Below are 18,856 nucleotides of genomic sequence, written 5' to 3' on the forward strand. Positions count from 1 at the left end.
TTTTTTCGCGGGCAAACCTAAACAAGACCTTCACGGCTAAATATGATGGCGTTTTGCCCAGAACACCCTAAGTGAGGCCAAAATCCGAAATTTACACCCCTAAGCGAGACGACGAGCATCCCCACCCCTTTCATATTGGGAGTCCTCCCCTCGGGCTGGATGTACTCAGTTAACCTAATGGCGTATCGAGAAGAGAAGTGTGGCGGTACAAGAATTCATATTTGTGAAATTGTGGTATTCTTTTTCTGTCTTTCATCACATACTTGCGCTAATCAGCTAAGACATACTAAAGCCATTCGGGGACAAGTCGAGTTTATGGCATTTAATAAAAAAGGGAAGTGACGACGACGCAAAAACATATTCAGAAAGAACAAGATAAAAAATCCCCGTGTCAAAAATCAGTCTGTTAGTGCAAACTGGTGAGGAGACAAAAGCATCGCTTTGCTCTGATGACTCCATTCAAATCCTTCTAAATTTGGCTTGGATCGTAACGTGAACGATCTACGTCAATTTCAAAAGGTTTTTTTAGCGCGAAGTGCGAGAGGAGGCGAGAAGAAAAAAATAAAGCTTTATTTTTTTCCTCCTCCCCTCGTCTCGCGATTCGCCCAAAATGCCGCGTTCACTTCGCTTTGGTCATAAAGCGCCTGTTATGCAGGCTAATCAACATAGACGACTACACATCCCGGGGGAGGGACTCCGCATATGAAAGTGGTGGGGATGCTCGTCGTCTCGCTTAGCGGTGTAAATTTCGGATTTTGGTCTCACTTAGGGTGTTCTGGGCAAAACGCCATCATATTTAGCCGTGAAGGTCTCGTTTAGTGTTGCACGCGAAAAAACATAAAAATATGTGTATTGTCTGTGTTTTAACATGGTCTCTTTTAGGGGTCAAAAAAGGCTTGGGCTACGCCCGGATCGGTCTCTTTTAGGGGTTTAATTCAAAATTTCCGACGAGCATCCCCACCTCTTTCATATGCGGAGTCCCCCCCCCCCCCTCCCGCCCGGGCTACACATGCCCTAAATGACAAACTATATGGGATCCGGATCCTCAAAACACTAGTGACGTCATGGCTTTTTACGTTTACAGTCTTCTATAACGTACAATTTCCGTCTGCATGACGAAGAAACATTCAAAATCTTCCTGAATAAGGGAAGATAATAATTTGAAAGAAAATGTTTTTCTCCACACCTTTTCCAACTTCGTTCAAGCAATTTCCACATTCCTTAATGTAATACTTTTCTGACAGAAATAAAGTCTTGTGAATGTCCACAAAGAAGAAAAGAGAAATATCGGTAATCAAGCTTACTCTAGCGATAATAGAGACTTTTAGATTCGAGGAAGAGATTTGACTGAAAGTTGTTTCGCGTGTTATCAAAAAATAGACACCCCGGAAAGCTTCGTGGTTCTTTTGATTCGCCAAAAAACGTTAGCAATGTTATCTTTATTGAAGGAGTTCAAGCCCTCTTCCGATCGCAAAATGATAAAACTTCTATTAAATGCTTGATAACTTGTTTTCGCTAAAACTCGTAGTACAGCGATTTTCATGAAGTTTTTTCACCTGAGCGATCGCTTAACCAACCAAAAGCCACGCGCCTTTGTATCCGTTCGATAAACCAATCAAATCGCTCTCTTTCCGTTTGTTCGTAATTTCTGTTTTGTTTGCTCGTTTTCATTTCAAGGTCATACGAGAATCGCACTATTCCCGCCAAAAAGACGTTTGGTTCACGTGTGAGCACTACTCAGTATTGAGAAAATGTCTTCCTGGTAGTTGGTCTCGTCTTAGAATCTAAAGCTCTCTAATGTCACACACAGTTCTCAATACAAACCATTTCTGATAGAAAAAATGGTTCCCATCATCCTCTTCCATCATGGCATCAGCATCCACATCATCAAGACCTCCTTTCATGAACCAATCAGGATCTGGCTTCTTATGTGTCACCTGTGTTGGATTCGTTACATACATGGTCAGAAGAGAAACACTGTAATATTAAATTTCTGTCCATATCTTCTATACCAGTTTTGTTATATACAGTAAACATCCCCAGGAACCTCTTGGCAGAAATTTGCTGCCTTAATACCCAAAAATACAAGAACCTGTTTGGCCAAGCAAGAACCTGTTTGGCCAGGCAAGAACCTGTTTGGCCAAGCAAGATCAAGCAGGTTATACGTGGGCTACAGTTAAATTATGATAAACAATTTAACCAAGGAGTGTAACTCCGAGATTGTAAATTTAAGTATAACGGGGACATACTGTGCCAAACAGTAAACAAATTCGGTAATCAGTTTTCTAAGGGTTATATTAATAAAATTGTGAAGAAAAACTGCATTTTTAAGGACCAAACCCAAGTTCAATAATTTTTCTGGTAATGAACAGTCTATTATCTCCTTCATAAAAAATTAAGAACCTAATTAAGAACCTGCTTAGCCTAAATTGCTAATAAGTAGCCCAAAATACAAGAACCTATTTTGACAGACTTCAAAAAAATAGTCGTTCTTATTTGCGGGTGTTTACTGTAACTGCAATAACCGATCACGTCTTGTAGAGAGGAAAAAGAGCGTTTTCATTCACTTGACCAGCATCTATGCAAATTAATTGCAACAATAGAAAGTTTTTACATAAGAAAAGAGTTCAACTCCCACAGGACTGGTTTGGGACACCAACATGGCTGCCGTTTCATTGTTCTGAGACACCAAGGACAGTAACTTACAGTGCATTTCTCAGCGATGGTGAAAAGATGCTTGTCTTCGCAATCATCAATCAGAAACAATTCACTAACATCACTTGTTTCACCCAGAAGAGTCTCGGATCCACGCCTGTAAAAAGAAGAGGACAGTAGTGTCGTGACCACCAGAAACAAAAACTTAGTTGAATATCATGTGTATGTTAGAGAAGACGTTTGTAATGTTCCGTACGGCAATTAATCGCGTGTAAAAGTGTAAGGGCAGACTTGATTTTTAGTTGTATTTATTGGTTTCAGTCATCTGGTCTTTCCCTTAAAAATACCAAGTGTTTATACTGCAGTACCTCTGGGATTACTTAAGAGACTTCTATTTTTGCAGTAGAAATAGAAACTAAGACAAAAATGAGACACTGATACTTCAGTGATAGGTTTGAACACAGGAGTCATTTCATTCTCTCGTAGATAGTTTTGCTTGAGTCCGTCAATAAGTCGTTTGTACGGTGCCGGCAACTGTTGACTACGATTCAGTAGTGTGTGTTCTAAGTTAGTAATACCAGCTGTCGAAAGTGAGTCGTTTATGGTAGTCTCTAGAATACGTAATACATGTCGCAGACTCCCAGTCGATTTGATGTTTGGTCTGTAAATGGTGTTCACTGAATGTGATTGTTGACATCACCATTTCTTGACGCTCATTTGTGTTCAGTCAGTCGCATGCTAAGGTTTCCGCCGGTCTCACCAGTGTAAGTAGCCTGGTAGTCGCAGCCCTTGATCTCGTATACTGCTCTCTGTTTGTCCTCTGGTCTGTCTTTGTCCTTGACATTAGTAAGTAGTCGTCCTAAAGTGGTTATCGGTTTGTGTGAAAACTGATCACGACACGTCTGTTGCAAGTTCCACCTTAAATGTTTGAAGTGAGCATAAGCTTGAGAATTTCAAGTTTTTGTTTTTTGGGTAAAAAATGTTAGGCATTGTCGAGAGTTTTTAATTTTAAGAAAGTGATGTGAGATTCATAAAGCCTTTAGAGCATGACAAATATAGAGACTGTTAGCGCAGTCAACAGGGGCACCCAACGAGAATATAGTTCAAAGCCACTTAAACATAGCATTGTTGAACGTATTTTAGTATTTAAACGGTAGATATAGGCATATTTTTATCCACTAAAAATTTTTCATCTGTTCGGATTTCCTAGCTGAAAGTCTAGTTATGCTAAAATTATAGGGATGAAAACTTACCTTTTCGAAAATTTCAGCCAAGAAAAAGGCTCCCGAGAATTCTAGGTAACCTTTTTAAGGCAAAAATCCGTTAAAAATGGGCAATTATACCATTTTTTAGATGTTCGAAAATCCTAGGAGAGAAGGCAAGCAAGAAATTTTACAATAAATGTTCCGAAAATTCTAGATCTCAAATCGTCTTCCGAACAGATATTTTCCGAAAATTGACGTTGGGTGCCCCTGAGTCAATCCCCGTAAATACGGATACAGAGAAAAAGTAAGGGCTTTCTTTCCCCAGGGACAAATCAAACTGTCCTTAATAATGAGGCGTCCGTATTAAGCGGGTGTCCGTAAAGCGCGGTTTGACTGTATTGAGAAAACCATGCACTCTAACGAAAGAACAGCTGTTACCATAACCATCTGCAGTGAAACATCTTGTCACCATTGGATGCCTCCCACATGTAACATACACAAGCAATATACAGCGGTATATTGGTTTCCTTGGGATTCACTTTCACAAAGTCTCCAACATGCACCTGTTCAAGTACAAACATTTAATCCTTAAACGGCAGACAATTGCAAAGAGGCATTCCTTTTAATTATTTCACCAAGGAGTTTCTTTAGGTCCCCTTTTAGTTTTGATCACTAGTTAGAGTAACCGCTTGAAAACCAGGCTGACTTCAAATCTCTGGCACTACGTGTGTATAGCCAACTGCTTGCACCTTACCAGAAAAAGGTTTCTAATTATGTCAGGTTAAAATTCAATACACAACTGCTGTTTCATTTTCTTGCACACTGGTCAACAGAAGAAAGACAAAACTGGAATAATGCTACATAACCTCCACGCAAATTGCTTTTTAACGCTTGCTGGGTTCCTGCGGTTGCCCTACCGATGATAGGCTTATTTAGCAACAGAACGGGAACGTCAGTTGACGACGGCGCGCGCAAATCAAACGACTGGCTTGACGAATGGCAGAGCGGCAAATTGAGCACCGGAAGTCGTGTTTAGTCCCTTCCGCGCGCTTTCCCGTCGTCAACTGACGTTCCCGTCCTGTTGCTAAATCAGCCTAGTAGTTTAGTAGTAACGGTGTTCTCGTAAAAATGCCACCTCGCTAAAGTAAACTGGTTTGTTATTACATAAATTAAATGACCTAATAGACGCCCACTCCCAAATAAACGCCTTTTATCCAATAAACGCTCCCCTCTACGATGTCAAAATTGTGTTAGACGCCCCTCTCTAATAAACGCCCCCTGTCTAATAGACGCCCCCGTGACCATTGCTCCAAAATACTACGAATTAGCAAAAAGGAGCAAAAACATTCAATTCAATCTGTGTCTTACTTGATTAACAAGGCTTTGCGTATTTCACCTTGTTCCACGTCAAGTTCAGAGTGAGGATAGACTAACGATGGAAACACAATAACCCTGAGCGAGGATTCTTGCATCGATGTTGGGATTTAAAAGAAAGATATGGATCTCTAGACGGCGTAGACGTATCAATTGATGGAGCGGATATTTCGCTATTTTTAAAATCTCTTGATATTTTCGTCGAAAGCATACCAGTTTTGTTGAGCTTGTTATAGTTATGAGCAAATAAACGCCTCTTATCTATTAAACGCCCCCGCTTGGACCTCTAAAATCAAGTAGACGCCCGGGGCGTTTATTAGGTCATGGTGGTCAGGTGTCTGTTTAGACTACGACTAGTCCCCCATTTTTCCTCAGGGATAGTAGAGCGAGCGAAACGCGAGCGCGCGTGAAAGTCAACCCACGCGAGAAAACGCGACACGCGGCGGGGGGAGAGAAAAACGAGGTTAGGGTTAGTCGTCTTTTCTCGCGTGGGGTGATTTTCACGCACGCTCGCTCGCTCCACTATCTCTGAGGAAAAATAGGGGACACTCGTAGTCTAGTGTCTGTTGTGCCCTAATGCCTTATTACAGCTCTGGGTCCCTCGCATTTTGGGCCAGATTTCTCAAAGACTTATCAAGGAATGAAAAAGACATGCAGGTAGCATACCTCTTCCTTGTTGATTAAAACGGAAGAATAATATTCTGTCTTTCCACTGACTTTGATCGGATCTCCTATCCACGCAACCTTTTTCTACAAATAAACACAAACATACGTGGTTAGTTTTCTTCCTTTCTGTTGGAGTAGTTCACCTTTCATATCACTGCACTCAGCTCATCAGAGGTTAAGAAGAAGAAGAAGGAGGGGGATGGCTCCCAAGTTCAACGTTAGGTGCTACTCTTTCATAGCACTATTTGTTTGTAAGGATTTAACCAAACTTCAGCACATTATTTGGTTCACTTTTACTATGGCCAGTATGGGAAAAGAGAGGTTTAAAACAAAATAAACTGGAAACATGTGTTGCCTGCTTGTTCTACCTCAACCTAACCAGCTCTTAAGGAAGATACTAAAGAAGTTTTCTTCTTCTGTCTGTCCCATAAGTCACTGATTATGGATGTGTCAGGTTAATTTAAGTAAAATTAATTTTCTATCGGTCATTTTATAATAACTGAGCGATTTCTCACGTGCTGATTGGTCGAGAGTTATGTTTCGATAAGAGTTTTTTGTATTTACCAAATCAATGAATAGCAATTTTCGCGCGTTTTGATTGGCTGCCATAACTCGGAATAACTTTGGCTATTCACTGTTTTGCGACCGGAGACAAGATAGCGTCTCGTTTCGAGACATTTTCGGAAGACGAAATTTGTGCGATAAATGAAGTAGTCATACAAACAAATACCAAGAAAGCGAAGGCTTGTCGGTGTTCAGCGGTAGGTAGAAAATTATTTCCATGCTGAATTTGCAACAAAACCATAAAACGCACTTGACAAAATCCCAGAAATGTTTGTAAATTGTGAACAAAGCTCCTACTTAGTGACGTTTTCAATTTAGAAAAAGTTACTTTTTTTTCGGTTTTATCCAACAGATTTGGTAAATACTAAAACAACTAGCCCCCTCTGGCTCGGTGAACAGCGCTAGATATACTTGTACCTCGGAATTACCTCGGTATATGTTCACCACTATTCCCCTCCCTTTCGGGGGATAGTTGTGTACTATTCACCTCCCCTTCGGGGGACAGTTGTACGATACAATGTGGTCAATGTTACGCACGCTGTGATTGGTCGTTGCCCATAAACATATGGATGACGTCACGGAAAACGTAACTATTTTCTTTTTGGTGTTCAACATGGCGCGCGGTTTTGAAAATGTTTGCAAGATTTTTCCGGATTAAGCAAGTGAAGGCCACGAAAACAGTTCAGTAGCAGCTTTTTACCAGTAAGAAAAGCGGAGAAACAGAGGAAAAAAGATTTCTTGACCACTTGAAAATGTCTAAACTGAAAGAAATCCTCACGACAGTTGCGATCGTGTCTTATCGCTACGAGAAACTCGCAGTTTTTAAAATGTTTTCGCGATTATTCTGCTTTTAGCAAGGGAAGGCGTTGAAAACCTTTTCGGAGAAACTGTATACAAGATAAAGAAGAAAAAAAGAAGCAGAGACGACTTAAAAATGTCTAAACTGGCACAAATCCTCGAACAGTCAAACGGTACAAGGCAAGTATCTCGTTTCCTCTTTTCTGTTCATTGTATAAAACGAATAGATTCAACATTGCCGTGCATGTGCATCTCAGTGTTTAGTAATAAATCAAAGAAAACGTCAATACTGTAAAGGATCGATTAAATGCCGCTACTCAAATAAGCGCCGCAGCGCTTATTTGGGTATTTACAAATAAGTGCCACACCTTTGTTACTGCGCTAGATATTTAACAATCATTCCTCGAGCCCGAATGGCCTCCGAGTCAATATTCCCCTCAGTTTTTTACCCATAATTGTAATAAGCGCCGCTGTCGGATAAGCGCCGCACCTATAATAGGGAAAATGAAATAAGCACCGAGGCGCTTAATCGATCATTTACGGTATGTGGTAAGAACATCTGTGGCACACTCGCCTGCGGCTCGTTTACCACGCCAGGTTTGTTTTTCCCACATTTGACGTAATCTGTGATCGGCAACACGGAATTTATTTGTTAAACAGACCACGGAAAATTGTTGTCGATTTGTATATTTAATAGGAAGACTAGATAAATATTTTCCAACTCACGTTAGTTCCTTTCTGTGATTTTGCCGTTTTGTGAGTTTGCGTGTTCTTCTTTGTTTTCTCTTTGTTGGGACTCTAATAAAAAGATAGTAAAATAAAAAAAATTAAAAGGGGTACCGTAATGACCCAATGTGGCCTACAAACATGGATATTCAGTCAACATGTAGTAAACGGTCACCCTCAGGGAACACAAATGGTAAAAACAACATGCAATGTACATACAACATTCTCAATTTCTTCAACAACGTCTTCATCTTCATCTGCTTCTTGCACAGCCATGTAAGGACACCTGAAAAGCGAAGGAATTTGGTTTTTACATCAACACAAATATGTTCCAACATTGGACATCAATAATAAGGTGTGTTAATCAAGTTCTGGGAATAGTGCACCTCCATCCAGAATGTTGTTCGTTCAAGCCTGAAAGTGTGTAATATTATTTTAATGCCTGATACTAGTACTTTTTTTACTGCCACCTTGTTAGGGCTGGAGGCTTTTTGTGTTTGTATGAACTGGAGAGCGTGGCCAGTGGGAACAATTCTTATGAAAACATCACCCATACTGGAAAGGTACAGACGAAGCTTTATGGACACCCGCTTAATACAGACACCTCATTATTAAAGACAGTCTTCTTTGTCCCTTACCCGCTTAATACAGACACCACATAAAACAGACACTTTCGATGGTCCACTCATTGTCTGTATTAACGTGGTTTGACTGTAGTTGCCAGACAAAGTTCTGTCTCTCATCAACTCCTGGTAGGAGATTTTGCTTAACCCCCTGAAGTACCTCAAGCCAAAACTGTTGTTTTCAGCAAGTGGTACCACTGTTCTAGTGTTTTTGCACTCTCTCACTTTCAAGGGTACCTCAAAACAAAATTCAAGAAAACCGCCTTTTTTTGCAAAGTACTAAAAAACAGCGACAGAGGCATGTAACCAAATACGCTGCCTAAATGTTTCAGTTGAATGGTCACACTACAAGACTTAACCCACAGAAAGAAACTTTGAACTACAATAATTGAGAGTCGCATTTACTGATGGGAGGTGAATATTCAAAAGAGATGGTTTAATCATTGTGTTTACACAGAAGTGGCTGTTCAAGACATACTTTCTTTTTTCACAGCACTGTTTCTTCCTGCCAGTTCCACCAAATTTGACCATATCTTTACAAGATTTACAATCACCGCAGTCTGCTTGCTGGCACACTTCACACACCCCACACCTTTTCCTGCGTGGTGCACTTGTTTCTTTACCATCAATTTGATCCTTGAAGAAAATGTCAAATATGTGCCGCACTAGGGGAGTAGTTGTGGCCTGAATAATACGAAACAAGGTTGTTATCAAATGTATCCAAGACGTAACATTTAGCACGTATCACGTCACCAAACTGTTACATTTCAATTAAGTATATGGTTTCAACAATGGAGTCACAGATTAACTGATAGATGTCATACCAACAACAGCGTCATGAAAAAGATTACCAACAGGAGTCTTAATAGCATCAACTGAAAATACCCCAACACTCAGTAAAGGGTTTTATTTTATTTTATTTTATTTTATTTGTCACACAATTATAGAAAATGAAAAACCAATAATATAGGACAGGTAGAAAAGAGTGGCGAGGCAATCTAACAGAAACTATAGAAGCTTATGAGAGGTTAGGCCTCCTCAAACTGCAAGCTAGAGCTGTGTATATCAATTGAAGAAACGATGGAGTGAAGTTGGAAGCAACAAGACAAGAACATCAGTACTATTTTCATTTCATACAAATCCTCATACTCATAATTTAGTTTAAGATCAGTTTGGCCCTTTTACCACACTGTGTTTCAAGGACACTGGGATTTAAGGCTTGAACTTGCAGATGTCATAGTTATGATACAGTTGATTTTCAAACCCCTGATACTTGTACATAAAATGCCCTTTGGATAATACAGGAGAAAACACAACTTAACATACTTTTGAGGGGCCTGTCTTTTTCTTATCAAGCTTTACTTTAACACCTCTTGCTGCACGCCTGAAAAAAAAAACAAACATTATGCAATGCAGGGTTGAGTGTTGACACTGTTAAGAGTTAACCAGGCAAGTACTGGCAACGAAGAACGTACGTAGCATCAAATTACTTGAATCTTGAGATTCTAAAATGAATCCAAACTGAGTAACATTGGGGATAAAAGTTTGTGAATAAAAAAAAGAACCCACCAAAAAGCCTTTGTGGCAGGCCATAAACCAACAAACTGGACACTCAAATAAAGTCTGGGATTTTTATGTGGATGATAATGTTGAGAGACAAGTGCTCTCCGAATCAATCACAATCTCGACTCTCCTGGTAAGATAAGGATAGTTCCTTTCATTTCTTGGCTTTGATTTTGGTCTCAACTAACCCTAGCAAAACGAATCCTTTTAATATGCTTTGAAACCTCTCCCCCACATACTTTTCTACAACCTTGTATGATGAGACAGAGTAGGGGCTTTTCATCAACATTTTTCATCAGACAAGACAATTTAACAGTTAACAGCATCTTCAATTTGTCCCCCCATAATTAGGTGATTTTGTCACCTCTGCATCCTGAATCCCCGAAACATAAGAAACCCCAAGGACACAAAAATTGATTAATTGATCTGAAGATGTTTTTGTAGAATATCCTGTTCATGTAATGTCTGTGGCTGTTGCCTGTGGCTGTTGCCTGTGGCTGTTGTACAACACATGTTTACAATAGAAGGGAATACATGATTTATTTCAGTAAGCTGTAATACAGAGTTTTGAAGTCTGACTGCAGATTACCTGTCTGGTTGGATAAAGGCCCAAGCATTTTCAATTTAGGACTTATTGATTTTTGAACTGGGACTCAATGGTTCTGGACTGGGACTCACAAGTTTTCAAAGGATGAGTCCCTGGCCTCATCATAACTACATTTGTAACAAAATCACTGATTAATTATTTACAGTGTGATAAAAATGTTAGCAATGCATTTGTAAAGAACAAGACAGCTACAAAACCTTTTGCCAAGCGTTACACCAGCAAGCTTGATGAGATCTCTCATACAAGCAGACACCAGCAAAGGCAGCTCATCATCATCAGCAGCCTGATCATAGCTTTCCACCTATGACATGAGGATTTGAGGAAATTATTTCCAGACAAACCTTTGATAAATACACACACCAACACCACCAATCAAATTCCATTATTATTTGCCATTCTATTATTTGGAAGAGGGTGAATAACACCAGAAAGCTCAGAAAAAATTCCAAGCTCTTGGTGAAAATCAAATTCGTGATCCTCTGAGTTCTAGTTTGGATGCTAAACACTGCATTACTGGAGGCTCTACGGCGAGCAGGGTCAATAATCATATTATTATAAATTATATTATAACCACACCAGTCATAGAGTTATTCTTCATTTTCTGTGCTGAAAGTCTATTTTAATTACAATTAAACTATGAAATAAGAAGAATGTTGTTGACTGGTGGAATAAACAGACAAAAGAGAACTTTACCTGTTCAACAAGGAACTGTGCATGTCGTAACAGGGTGTCTTCTGTGAAAGTGAGACAGTTTACTGGTGGCACTGATGTCTGTAGTAAAAAAGGAATGACAAAAAGTTTAATTGAATATTTTTCATACAGCAAGTCAGAGGGAGTATTCATTTTAGCCTCGCCATGTTTTGAGTGAAGACTGATCACAAAATCAGCAGGTGTGGCTCTACATTTTAACACAAGTTGAGCTACAAAAGTTGAGTGCCATTACCCATAAAAACCCTAATTATAAACCTGGCTTGAGACAATGTGGATCCATGTGCAGACAATGCCTTGAGCCAGCTTAAAAGTCCACAAATTATATCATGCATTAATGTGACAGTAATCATGGACCCAGGAAAAAGTGTTCCCAAAAGGGCTTTAAATTTAAACACATGAAAGTGCCATTTCTTTCTAGTGTCATATATTAGAGATCTATGACCCTGAACAGTGCTATGCAGTCAACAGCATCCTGACTTAAGACTTTTAAAAGCAATAAATGTTCACTGATTGGGAGCTCCATAGTCAACACCTCTGAACATAATTGGTATTGTACAAACTTTCATTTTTCTATTCATTCACATCATTATTTAAAGTGAATTACCTCAACTTTATTCAGTAAATCCTCATATCTTGCCTCTGGATTATTCTGTATAAATTCAATGACAATCTGCAAAAAAATAAAGCATACTGTTAAATTATTTTGTTTCTACTTACAAGTATGTGTTCAAAACTGTCGAACAAATTGAGGAGATAATTTATTTTTATGGTACCTTACTCATAGCAATTTTTTCTCTCATGAGGTTCATAAATGGCATGTACTCCTCTGATGCCTGCATCAGTATATACTCTGCAAAAGCTGCCATCAAATAATAATGTAAGTAATGTAAGTCTAGCTGTTGTTGCATTCAACTGTCCTAAGTATCTTAAGCACATTTTTCTGTTAGTATGTGCACCATGACTGGTCTTTTAAGGCAATAAAGCCCCACTTATGTGTACTTTTTACACCTTATTCAAATACCCAGATGTAATTATCTCACTAACCCTGTTTTTGTATCTATAGTGTCAGTTGCTGACTGAGCTTTTCTTCCCAGATTTAGGCCTGGCAGCATTTGTGCCTTGCAAATGGGTCATATATCCAAGAGAAAAATACTCCTTCCATAATAATATCTCACAGTATAGATCTAGTCCTTTTTCAAAACATACTATAAGCTGTAAAAACTAATCATAGATCCAATAATATAAAATGTTAATAACACTAAAAATTAGACCTGCAACCTTACTTAAAGAAACAAAATGTTTCATCTAAGTATGTACACCACACATTGAGACCATATCTACACAAGAATCATTTTTTGCATCTAATGTACTTTTAGAATTAGGCAACTTATAAGATAACACACAGATACATTCAACAACTTTACAACAACTTTATTCTTTGTGCAAAAAGAATAGGTTACCTGTGGTAAAACCAATAAGAGAATTCTCTCCACCATCAAATCCTGCCACCCACCATTCATTTATAGGTCCAATAGACTTTGTTGGTACACCACCTGACACAAATGGACAACATCTGTCATAAAATGTTCAATCACTGCATCAAACATTTCAGGGTGTGCAATGATGTTGATTTATAAAACAGGCTACATCCCTTAAAGCACTGTTCATGAGTAGTTCAAAGGTTGTTGGTGTATTACCCAGTCCAAATGGCATTACCACATGGTGGCAAAATTGATTTTCAGCCATGAATGCCTTTTTACTCTGTATCTGCAGTACTAACCTGAACCTGCCAATAGCAGCTCTTCAGACTAAAATTAACTGCCTTTAACTGTTTTGCCTAGATAGTTAATCTGGAAACCATTCAACTTCCAGTGGCCTGCGCAACTTATTTTTGCTTTATTTTCTTTCATAAGAGGACAATGGAGTCTCCACTTGTCACTGACTTAACTTTTGCCTCACCTTATCAGATTATAGAATTCACCTGCACTGCTTTATAATGTGTAGATGTACTGTTATACTATACATTCTACTGAACCCCCAGTGTAACCCATGTCTTTACTCTGAGGCATAGAACATTTTCACTTTGGATCTAAGGCAAGGACACTTTGTGCCCTTGCAATAAGCCAAGGGGACATTGCAGCCTTGACCAGTTAGAGGTACACCCACACACTGTAGGGTTGTGTATTAAATGTGAAGTTTCACGGAGTTCTCACAAACACTTAAGGATTCAAACAATTTACACTTAAGTATTTGACACACCTTCAGGACTTGGATTCTCATCATAGATTGGTTTAAGGTAACCACTGAAGAACAGTTCAATATTCTTCTCAATCAAACCAGAGTCAAATGGACACAGGTGGGTGTTCTTGTCATAGATGCTACATAAAAAGGTAAGGCACAATTTGAGACTGGCCAGATATTATTACTTACAAGGTAGGTGCATTAAATGACCATCTTTTCTTGAAAACGGGCTCTATCTGTAGGCTAGCCAATGTTTTGATATGTAATCAAGCATGGTGACTAACAACGTAAGAGATGTGTCAGGGCAGAGACCATCAAGGTGAAAGAATATTTCGCTAACTTATAATTCGATTCATAATCAAGTTCAATCTAGGTTCATTCCAAATAATCCACAATACCTGAAATTTGTAATTTTGTGTTGTGGTCTGTCATTATAGCTATCAAACTGTTCCTCATCACCAGAGAAGAGTGACAAGCGTGGATCTGTAAGGGCTACAAACTCCTCCACCTAATGGACAAAGCATTTTATAATTTAGAGTGCCATAATACAGTATATATGGAAATGCCTACCAAATGTTACAGGGGCAGAAGTAAGTATTTTAATTAATTTCATCTAATAAATTTCTTTTTCTTTTTCAACCAACAGAAAAATTCCCAGCACCTCTAAGAAAAAGGAAGCTCTAAATTCTCTTTTGAAAGTTAGTAAAATAGCATTGGAAGATATCTGTTCACTTGAAACTGAGCAATGTGCCAAAAATCTAGTGGTATATGTCTGTAACAGTCATTTAAAAGTGGATTCTTCTTGGTATAAGTGAAATACCAACTAGATGACATCAGCTTGTGTAAGATAAGAAGTCACGTTCTCTTTTTAGTATAAGAACAGCTAGGTAACCACGATGGGCAGTTCTGAAAGGGTGAACCGTCAGTAGGAAAAAAATACTCTATAAGGACTGTAAGTACATGTATTTTAAGGGCAAACTAAAAAAAAGAATAATGTGTCCAGTTGTAACATCAGCCGTGGATCAGGTGTTGCAGGGATTGTCAGCAAAATGTAAAAGTATTTTTAACTAAATAATTTAAATATTTTTTTTCACTGTGGACTTCCAACATAATGTCTTTAAACTTACAGCATCATCACTGTCACCAGGGAAGAGCCTCAGGTCAGGACTGGTTAACAGCTGCTTACATTCCTTACACTTGGCAGGAGGCTGTAAAAGATGGAGTGAGTGACATTGTACAAAATTCCATGTGATATGAAAGTTATTCATTATATTCAAGTCCGGTATCACCACTACATGCGGCTGCGAGACATAGGCCGTTGACAAAACCTAGATCAGATCAGATGGGATCAACCCCTGAAACCACTATTCCTAACCTTTTTTCATTTGGTGAAATACAGGGGTTGATCTGATCCAGTCCAATGTAGGTTTTATCAACAGCCTATGTCTTGTAGCTTCATGTACCAGTGATGCAGGTCTTGAATAATTATATCGGGCAAATTTCATATTACATGAAATAGTGTCCCTCAGTGCCTGAAATAATTATTATACTGGGTTCAAAGCAAATAAATTGTGATTATTATATCACCCTGATTGCTCGTAGTAATTAATCTTTGTTAGATCATGGCTACAGTTGGTAAAACTATTCTCACAGTCTGTCAGGCTAAAAAAGTAAATAATTTCAATAACACAAGTATAAAGGTAAGCAAGAAATACCTTTCTGCTTTAGTACCTGTATTTTTTTCTCCCCAGGTTTTGTTGTCTCGGATGATTCTCTTAAGCTATACCTACAACAAAAGAATATCCAGTAGCTCCCTTTTGACTGACAAGCAAGTCTTCAAAATAGCAATAGACGATATTAGATGTACACCATGTAACTTGGTATAAAACAACAATGCATGTTGACTACAGGTAAAATTAACGCTTGAATATGCTTCATATTGAAGCCTCAACTAGCCATTGCTACCCTAAGGTAAAAATGTTTTGTGAAAATAACTAATCATCAGAATAAAATTCTTAGAAACATGAGGATCCAGGAAACTTTGAAGAAGGAACATTGTGAGAAAGAAATACTATAATCCAAGAACTGACAGAGCGTTTGAGTGGTATGGCTTTTATGCCAAAATAAAAACAACAGGAGGTGGAGGGTGACAAGTTGAAATTCACCTCTCATTTCCTGCATCCTCTACTGTGTTCTTCTCATCATCATCGTCCAACAGTCGTTGACGTTTAACATCCTGTGTATTGAAAACATCTTACTTTTTATTACTTAATAAGGCTAACAGCTACTAGCTGCAGTCCAAACGTAGACGAAGGGAATACACCCACAACAATGAACAAGTAGGTCATAGTTTCAAAGCTTATCCTAACATAAAGTAGGGACAATAGAGTCCAGCAATTATCCTCCCTACATTTCCTTTCCATTTTGAAATACTTTAATGTTAATGCACAAAATCTTTATACATGCATGTATCAGCATTTATAAGGGTTTCAAACTTCATAACTTTTTGGGAGTCCTCCTACAATTACTTTCATAGAATAACATAATGTGTATCATGCCACTGGGATGGGGAAAAGAAAACTGAAGAGTCCGACAGCATCCAATCCAAGAATCCAAAGCTAGTGGTCAGACCCTTTCTCGACTGTGCTTAATAGACAAATAAAATGGCAAGCAAAGCCATCTAGAGTGTACTGGTATTATATGAGCATCCTGTAAATTGCTAGGATCAACAATGTTCAAAGCAACGTCTAATTGGTTATAAAAAAAGGATGGTGAAAGATAAACTTAGTGAAACAAAGACGTATTCTGATTCTTCCACTGACTACTTTTTTTGGTTCTTGATAACTGATATAAATGTATAATCCTAAATACTTGCACTTGTATACTTTCTGGTTGAGTACTGGGAGAGAAAGAATATTACTACATACTTTTCCAGTTTCAGCATTATCGCAGTTGTGAGATGATGACTCCCCCTCACTGCTACATGCGTTTCCATCATCTGTCTGCTTTCTTTTTAACGAGCTGCAAATTTATTTCAGGTTTTATGCAATTTCAAGTTAAGATTTACACAATACACTTTGTGCTTTCTACTTACTAACCCTGAATCTTAGGCAAAATAACCACTCTCTTCACCCTGGATCTTAGGAGGGAAACCATACAACTCAGTATCTTGGGGGGTATAAACATACTCACTCACCAAAATCTTAGGCAGGATAACCATACTACTCTCAAAGAATTCTAGGTGGGATAACTGAGCTATTCAACCAGGATCTTAGGTAGGATAACCATACTATTCACCTCAGATCTCAGGCAGGATAACCATACTACTCACCCAGGATCTTAGGTGGGATAACCATATCACTCACCTGGGATTTTATTTTTAGCGGGATAAACATACTACTCACCCGGGATCTTAGGCGGGATAACAAAAGTACTCACCCGGGATCTAAGGCACGATAACCATACTACTCATCCGGGATCTTAGGCAGGATACCCATACTACTCACCCGGGATCTTAGGTGGGATAACCATACTTACTACTTACCCGTGATCTTAGGCAGGATACCCATACTACTCATGTGGGATCTTAGGCAGCATACCCATACTACTCACCTGGGATCTTAGGTGGGATAACCATACTTACTACTTACCCACGATCTTAGGCAGGATACCCATACTACTCACCCAGGATCTTAGGCAGGATACCCATACTTCTCACCCGGGATCTAAGGTGGGATACCCATACTACTCACCCCGGATCTTAGGCGGGATACCCATACTACTCACCGGGATCTTACACGGGGTAACCATACTACATGTACTTAACTGAGATCTTAGGTGGGACAACCATTTTTTTTAATACTCACCTGGGATCTTAGGCAGGGTAACAATACTACTCACCCGGGATCTTAGGCAGGATAATGATACTTACCCAGGATCTTAGGCAGGATGATCATACTACTCATCCAGGATTTTAGGCAGGGATAACTATTATCTCTTCATTCAGATTTATAGCAGAATAGCCAGTTTTTTCAATGGGGATCTTACCTCATACTTTTCACACATTTTGTTATCTGAAGTGAGGGGTTTTTTTTGCCAGCTAAGGTAGAATTGATTCTGGGAACACCAAGGAACTTAAGGGAAGTAACTCCTTCGAAGATTCAGTCCTCAAGTCCTCATTCAGTCATTTTTTTATTTATTGTTTTATTAGCAGCAGTCTAAAACTTAGCACACTTACCTTTTCGCAAACATCTCTTTGATCCCAGGTTGCCTCTTGCACTCTTTTGTCAATTTAGGTTTATTCTAAATCAACAATAAAAAATTAACACAAAAATAATTCTTCTACAAGTGCACAGTTTTAGAAATATAACTCATGTGCCCACAGATCATTTTTTGCTCTGGTGTTGATACACTCTGAGAAGCCTGTGGATACAACAGAAAAGCTCACAGCATCCTACCTTGCCAGTTAAAGCCATACAACAGCAAGCTTTTAATTTTGACAAAGTAACAACAAACTTCTACTAATCACAATTCTTATAGCTACTGGCAGATTTAAAACCTGTGCAGTTTTTTAAAACCTTTATATGATACATGAGGGAATTCATTGGTGACACTCAATTTACTATGTGTTTGTCGGCATGTAATGCACAAGTAGTAAAAAAATCAAAAGTTTGTCTCCAGTATTATGTAAATGTATGTGTGTTAAGTGTCAAAACTTATAAGTGTATTTGTTAGAATACTTCCAAAAAGAGTTCCAGTGACAAACAATAGTTTTATGGTTTGCACTGCAATTGTATGTTACATGCAAAATTTTGGCATGTGCCAGTTTGATGCTTGTCAGCTCTTCACTGACACATTACACCCCTACACAAAACAAAGAAATAGCTTGTACATACTAATGAGTCTGAAAGTGAACTTAGGCATTTTTTAGATGCGTATGTGCGTCAGCTCAGATTCAGGTACACAACCGGCCTGACACATGAATGCATATTTCCAGACCTGTGTTATGTCTATAATTTGGTTTGCTTACAGCTGTAGTTCTGATCTGCACTGTATTTAAGACAGTTTGTAATCAGATCACAACTAGTGCCAAAAATAACAGAAAATTATAACAACACATCACA

General features: G+C 38.7%; 1 protein-coding gene across 1 annotated transcript in view; it reads right to left on the bottom strand.

Annotated features, from left to right (window-relative positions):
• The window catches only part of LOC140938162 (DNA (cytosine-5)-methyltransferase 1-like), a 46,519-nt gene that overhangs the window by 23,776 nt on the left and 3,887 nt on the right, over nt 1-18,856 (bottom strand). Inside the window, exons 7-26 of the mRNA XM_073387684.1 lie at nt 17,971-18,035; nt 16,661-16,754; nt 15,899-15,969; nt 15,465-15,519; nt 14,861-14,941; nt 14,132-14,241; nt 13,752-13,870; nt 12,953-13,045; nt 12,266-12,351; nt 12,097-12,162; nt 11,475-11,552; nt 10,979-11,082; nt 9,938-9,995; nt 9,090-9,295; nt 8,208-8,274; nt 7,989-8,060; nt 5,901-5,984; nt 4,299-4,423; nt 2,707-2,812; nt 1,825-1,937 (exon numbers count right to left, since the gene is read on the bottom strand). Of these exons, the coding sequence (XP_073243785.1) occupies nt 1,825-1,937; nt 2,707-2,812; nt 4,299-4,423; nt 5,901-5,984; nt 7,989-8,060; nt 8,208-8,274; nt 9,090-9,295; nt 9,938-9,995; nt 10,979-11,082; nt 11,475-11,552; nt 12,097-12,162; nt 12,266-12,351; nt 12,953-13,045; nt 13,752-13,870; nt 14,132-14,241; nt 14,861-14,941; nt 15,465-15,519; nt 15,899-15,969; nt 16,661-16,754; nt 17,971-18,035 (1,853 nt within the window). The remainder of the gene's footprint in view (nt 1-1,824; nt 1,938-2,706; nt 2,813-4,298; nt 4,424-5,900; nt 5,985-7,988; nt 8,061-8,207; nt 8,275-9,089; nt 9,296-9,937; nt 9,996-10,978; nt 11,083-11,474; nt 11,553-12,096; nt 12,163-12,265; nt 12,352-12,952; nt 13,046-13,751; nt 13,871-14,131; nt 14,242-14,860; nt 14,942-15,464; nt 15,520-15,898; nt 15,970-16,660; nt 16,755-17,970; nt 18,036-18,856) is intronic.

This window comes from Porites lutea, chromosome 5, assembly GCF_958299795.1.
Source record: "Porites lutea chromosome 5, jaPorLute2.1, whole genome shotgun sequence".
NCBI classification, from domain to species: Eukaryota; Metazoa; Cnidaria; class Anthozoa; order Scleractinia; family Poritidae; genus Porites; species Porites lutea.